This window comes from Syngnathus floridae, chromosome 8 (assembly GCF_059516105.1).
Source record: "Syngnathus floridae isolate MCC-2025c chromosome 8, RoL_Sflo_1.0, whole genome shotgun sequence".
Lineage (NCBI taxonomy): Eukaryota > Metazoa > Chordata > Actinopteri > Syngnathiformes > Syngnathidae > Syngnathus > Syngnathus floridae.
The window spans coordinates 6,385,371-6,391,470 of NC_142420.1; the positions used below are offsets into that span (position 1 = coordinate 6,385,371).

Sequence of the window (6,100 nt, forward strand, 5' to 3'; positions counted from 1 at the left end):
CATTCATTTCATTTTCAGGTGATCCTGGTGTTCCTGGTGTGCGTGGACAAAGCGGAGAGACTGGACTTAAAGGAGAGAGGGGAGAAACTGGTCTTCAAGGCCCTCCTGGGAACATGAGTAAAGTCGACATGGAGCACATGAAAGGGGAGAAGGGAGACCTAGGAGATCCAGGTGTGAAACAATGAAAAGTCCATTTGAGGCCCAATGTCATGCACAGATCACCAAAATTCCATGTAATATGCAGAATAAGTTGACAACACTGTAAATGTTCTGTCTCATTAGGAAATCCTGGTTTATCAGGACAGAAAGGCTTTCGCGGACTACCTGGAGACCCTGGAATGCCAGGAAAAGATGGAAACCCTGGTTTACCTGGACAACCAGGTGTACTATTTACTCGACTGCAAAAATATCCATTGTCAAAAACAAAGAGCCAAACTCATTTTCCTTTATCTCAGTGGAGAAACCAGTAATTCTCGCTAAATGTTGTTTGTATTTGATCAATGTGTCATAGGTCAGAAAGGAGATGCTGGTGTTCCTGGAGAACCTGGCTATATGGGCCCACCTGGGCAGAAGGGGAGTGCAGGTGAAATGGGAATACCAGGTAAGGCCAACTGATGAGTACGTGTGAAGTTCAAGAATGAAAAAGTAATTTATTATTATTTCGAAATGGAATGGAAAATTTATTTATTTATTTATTCATTTATTCATTCATTCATTCAACCTAATACGTGCAGGTCCAATTGGTCCAAAGGGTCTTAAAGGAGACATAGGTACTCCGGGTCATCCTGGTTTCAAAGGAACGGATGGAGTGAAAGGAGACCGCGGAACACCTGGAGAGCCAGGCATTGGGCTCCCAGGATTTCCAGGAGAAAGGGTAATCTTCCATCTTTATTATTGTTATTCTATTTTGTGCATGTTTTCCAAAATGACTTGATCTTCCTTGACTTTAAAATCAAGACTCCTTTTATTTACCTTTTATTACCTTTTATTTAAAAAAAATATATTTTTCTCTTAGGGACAACCTGGACAACCGGGATTCCCAGGATCGCGAGGAGAGAAGGGTCTGAAGGGTCAAATGGGAACGCCTGGCATGCCAGGAGTTCAGGGAGCTAAAGGAGACAAAGGAATATTTGGCACTCCAGGTTAGATTTCACTTTGTGTGGTCTCACCCATCCACAAGCATCCAGGAACAGCATGACCTAAGATATGTAACCATATAATCCATGTAGGTCAGCCAGGAATACCCGGTGAGAAGGGGGTCCCAGGGTTACAAGGGTCTGCAGGAGAACCCGGACGTGATGGTCGACCAGGTAAAGAAGACGTTCCATATGAATTTACTGGCACTGTGCTGATTCTACTTACTTAGTGCACTGTACCAAATCAAGTTTGAACCATTCCTCCACCAGGTGAGAGTGGCTTGCCAGGACCTCCTGGTCCAGCTGGAGATAAAGGAGAAGCGGGAGTTGATGGTATCCCTGGATCTTCAGGGGAGAGAGGAGACCCTGGTTGGTACCTCATGATGATTTTCAACATTTTCTATGCTTTGATCGGGACATTACAGTACCAGTGGAAAGAATAAAACAATCCCAAATCTGTAAGAACTATGAAGAATTACATTATGATTTTAACATAAACTCTGTTTTGCAGGTATACCTGGTCTTAGTATTCCAGGACCCCCAGGGGAGCTAGGTAGCAAAGGTGAGATTGGCCTCCACCACTAATTCAATATTCCACAAATTTTGAGTGAGTTTAATTGTTAACATATCTCCTACATGTCATGATATACAGGTGAAAAAGGTAGTCTGGGCTTCCCCGGCAGCCCAGGCTATCCCGGAGTGCCTGGTGTCAAAGGTGACAAAGGACTTCCCGGCTTTCAGGGGCGTCAAGGTGAGCCAGGAGAAATTGGCCCCCCAGGATTCTCTCTAGAGGGACCTAAAGGAAATCAGGGAGAACCAGGACAACCTGGAGAACCAGGTATGCCACAATTTATGACAGTTGACCATTTACAAAGACGGTTTCTGACCAGTCTGGTTATATTGGACCAGAAACAGAAAGTAAAAGCCATATCTCATTTCTTTATATAACAGGAATCGTTGGCACACCGGGACCTTCTGGTGTACCAGGACGAGATGGCCAAAAGGGAGAAAAAGGAGACCATGGTCTTCCTGGTTTCCAGGGAGAGTTAGGGCAAAAGGGTGACCCTGGATCACCTGGATTTCCTGTACGTAACAAGGCCATTGACATATGTACAGTAAATAGTTACTCAAGTTGGGGCAAGTTCTTAATGTATGTAGGTATTTGTGTCACACAGGGGCCAGCTGGTCTTCCAGGTGTTCACGGCCCCAAAGGGGAGAGGGGACAACAGGGGGTACCCGGTTTCCCAGGTGGATAAAAATGGATCTTAGTCTCATCTGTAAAAGACAACATGTGCTAAAGCCATTCTTCTGTTGTTGTCATCATTGATATCTAGGTACAAAGGGTACTCAAGGCGATTTTGGATTCAAAGGAGAACTTGGGGATAGAGGATTCCAAGGGGAAAAGGGTAAGATTGAGTCACCTACCTGTTCGTCCACGTTCACTCTATTCAGTGTTTGAATATATCCCCACTGGCGAGAGACACCCTGGTTCTTGATGGCTCTCCTTAACACAAAACAATATTCCACAGGTAATGTTGGCCTGCCTGGTCCCCCTGGTCCACACACCATCATCAAAGGAGAAATTGGTCAACAGGGTGTCCCGGGCTTACCAGGACCACAAGGACCAACTGGATTCCCAGGCCAGAAGGGACAGCAAGGTAACAATGAAGACTTCAATGATTGTGGAGATTCTCATTTTTTACTGTATTAATCAAATCTTGGGCCAATATGAGACAGGGAGTTTTTAAGCTCTTACAGGTCTTCCCTACTTGGGTTAACTTTGGCTCCTTTTTTAATTTCCTAGGTCTGACAGGTACTCCAGGGCCAAAAGGAGAAGATGGCCTCCCTGGTTATCACGGTCAGCCAGGATCCAAAGGCGACTCTGGTCTGCCTGGGCCTCAAGGTCAGAAGTCTACATAACTGGTTTCTGAAGATATATCCCATTAAAAAAAACAACAATTAACAACTCATGTTCTCAGGACCTAGAGGGTTTCCTGGCCCTCCAGGACCTGATGGTGTTCCTGGGCAAGTGGGACCACCCGGCCCCTCCTCTATGGATCACGGTTTCCTGGTAACTCGGCACAGCCAAACAGTGGAGATTCCAGTTTGTCCTGAGGGCACCTCACCCATATATGATGGCTACTCCTTGCTCTACGTCCAAGGGAATGAACGCTCCCATGGGCAGGATCTTGGTGAGAATCCTACAATGGGAAAAACCCCAAAGTCGCGTGAAGAAGGAGCTTTGTAAGGAACTCCAATCCCTTGGGTTTCCAGGTACGGCCGGAAGCTGTCTGAGAAAGTTCAGCCCTATGCCCTTCTTGTTTTGCAACATCAACAACGTCTGTAACTTCGCCTCACGTAATGACTACTCATACTGGCTCACTTCGCCTGAGCCCATGCCCATGAGTATGGCGCCAATTACCGGCGAAAGCATCAAACCCTTCATCAGCAGGTGTGTCATCAAACTGTCCATACATTTCTTCAGTTTTATCATGATACTTATACTACATATTGGACCCTACTTTTTTTAAAGGTGTGCAGTGTGTGAAGCTCCAGCCATGGTGATTGCAGTTCACAGTCAGACCATTATGATCCCTCCATGTCCTCATGGTTGGGACTCTCTGTGGATCGGATATTCTTTTGTAATGGTGAGACATAAGAAATGAGAACTACAGTGGCCATGAAAGATCAAAAAGCACACAGGCTCTGACCTTTCTCTGCATATGTGTATGTTTGTGTAGCACACTAGCGCAGGTGCTGAGGGTTCAGGTCAGGCTCTGGCCTCTCCCGGTTCCTGCTTGGAGGAGTTCCGAAGCGCTCCGTTCATTGAGTGCCACGGTCGAGGAACCTGTAACTATTACGCCAACTCCTACAGCTTCTGGCTTGCGACAATTGAAGACAGCGAGATGTTTACGTAAGTCGGATGGACGTCACACACGCACCATTTTGTGATTGTAATACTTTGTGATCCTTATGTTGGCAACAAAATAATACTGCAATGATACATTTCCAGCAATGTAGCTCCGTAAGAAGTCTGATTGCGTAAAGGTTTTCCTCTCTCTTGATCTCCAGGAAACCCGTCCCAACGACGCTAAAAGCGGGAAATCTGCGAACACACATAAGCCGCTGTCAGGTGTGCATGAAGAGGACATAAACCCTGCCTGACTTGCGATCCCGTTCACTTGGCTTTAAAACTTCCTAATGTCCGAGGATGGTGCTATTTTTCCTGCATGTGAGAGCGGCGGGACTGAGTTTGAACTTTTGCAAACCAGAAGAAAACACAAAGACCAAGTGCCTCATGCGGAACACTTCTACTAACAAAGAATGGCGCCCAGTTTACCGCTGCACTGAGTACTTGCCCCCACCCAACTGGTAAACTAATGTTCATTTCGAATGGGTTGCTTATGTAAGCCAGGTGCTATCGAAGCTTACTTATCTTCCATATTTTATTTCTTCTTTGAAAGATAAAGCTACTTGTTTATAATATACAGCCACACCCTGTTTTTAAATTTGTTTACACACACTGATATTAAGGATGGGACTTGCCACTGATTCCACAATCATTTGCTAATGCACGACACGCAGCTGTGTAACAATTATTCTGTTGTAAATATAATGCATTCCTAGTTCAACATACTCTCCTCAGGTTATTATTGAGTCTATTTTGTGTGTTATTAAATCCTTTTTTTTTTATTTATATGATGTATGAGATTCTGTTAGACCCAAGTGAATGCAAGGTTCAATGGACCCAAAGACATTTAGCGCCTTAATAACACGTGTAAAATTATCGTAGAAATGACAGTGTATGTTTGGCAGACGACTTCCCCGTTGTAACAATGAAAATCTGCCCAAAACAAATTTTATTGTTTGTGTTGTTGCTGTTTTTAATGCTTAAACAAAGGCACTAAACACAATAGAAAGAAAAAAAAATCAACTTTACTGCATTGTCTGCCTTACTGTGCTTCCTTTTTAATGATCCTAGTCTTTAATGACCCTCCAAAATGCACATGTATATATACTGTACCTGTATACAGCATATATTATACTTTCACGTAATACGTACTTAGTATTCTGCTCTTAGACTTTATCGTAATTTTTTTTTTCTTTTTCGAAATGGACCTTTCGCTCACATTTTAGTAAAACGCAAAGCAATATGGACGTATCTATTTTACCCAAATTTTTGGTAACCTGGGCAGGTGACAGTATTAAAATTAATTTTTAAAACGGATGGAAATGGCAAAAGATAGGAACAGTTGGGATAAGACAAATAAATTAAAACACAAATGGATGTGCATGGATGGATGGATAGATGGACGACTTTAAATATTGCCATGCCATCAGGAATGATTTTGCACTTACCTGTAAGGTTACTATGGTAATCATTCAGAAAAATGGCAGACAATCCAGTACAATGAAGAATATAAACATTTTAAACTGAAAACACAAAAGTATTATACCAATTATTAATTGACCGCAACATGCGTTTGATAATCAAATACAGTGGAAAATAACTGTCAGTGATTAATGTTATTTTTTTTCCAGGTTTCTGTAACTCATGCAATAAAGCCATTTGAAGATCTTTGTATGTGTCTGCAACCATGAGAAGGCTCTATGAAGGCCAAAAGATTTAAACATAATTTTGCAGCAGTACTTCTGCAGGCCACAAGAGAGAGCCAACATAATTTGTGCGGCTGATTTGTGACCTTCCAAGTCCTGTGGCAGGCTGTATTTTTATTATGCTTTATTTTAATTGTGTCCTTCCAGACAGCAGAGGCGGATCATAAAAGTTATGCACCCTAATTGAAGGGCATGATAAGAAGAAAAAAAATAAGCAGCAGCCACTAGCTCAGCACTTCTGCCGGGACGCAGGCCAACAAACCCGTTCACCCCTCCTTCCTCAACAAAAACACAAACAGATCGATAGTCCCCCTTGCCCCCCTTCCCCTACTTCCATCCACGCTCTC

General features: G+C 43.4%; 1 protein-coding gene across 1 annotated transcript in view; it reads left to right on the top strand.

Moving 5' to 3' along the window:
• col4a1 (collagen, type IV, alpha 1) overlaps positions 1–5,715 on the top strand; it is a 29,478-nt gene extending 23,763 nt beyond the window's left edge. Inside the window, exons 35-53 of the mRNA XM_088382846.1 lie at positions 19–171; positions 283–381; positions 512–601; positions 735–874; positions 1,016–1,142; positions 1,230–1,310; positions 1,407–1,505; positions 1,648–1,698; positions 1,789–1,974; positions 2,088–2,221; positions 2,312–2,384; positions 2,471–2,542; positions 2,666–2,794; positions 2,941–3,039; positions 3,116–3,328; positions 3,411–3,588; positions 3,670–3,784; positions 3,878–4,050; positions 4,209–5,715. Coding sequence (XP_088238972.1) covers positions 19–171; positions 283–381; positions 512–601; positions 735–874; positions 1,016–1,142; positions 1,230–1,310; positions 1,407–1,505; positions 1,648–1,698; positions 1,789–1,974; positions 2,088–2,221; positions 2,312–2,384; positions 2,471–2,542; positions 2,666–2,794; positions 2,941–3,039; positions 3,116–3,328; positions 3,411–3,588; positions 3,670–3,784; positions 3,878–4,050; positions 4,209–4,290 — 2,294 coding nt within the window. The 3' untranslated portion in view covers positions 4,291–5,715. The remainder of the gene's footprint in view (positions 1–18; positions 172–282; positions 382–511; positions 602–734; positions 875–1,015; positions 1,143–1,229; positions 1,311–1,406; positions 1,506–1,647; positions 1,699–1,788; positions 1,975–2,087; positions 2,222–2,311; positions 2,385–2,470; positions 2,543–2,665; positions 2,795–2,940; positions 3,040–3,115; positions 3,329–3,410; positions 3,589–3,669; positions 3,785–3,877; positions 4,051–4,208) is intronic.
• The last annotated feature ends 385 nt before the right edge of the window (positions 5,716–6,100 follow it).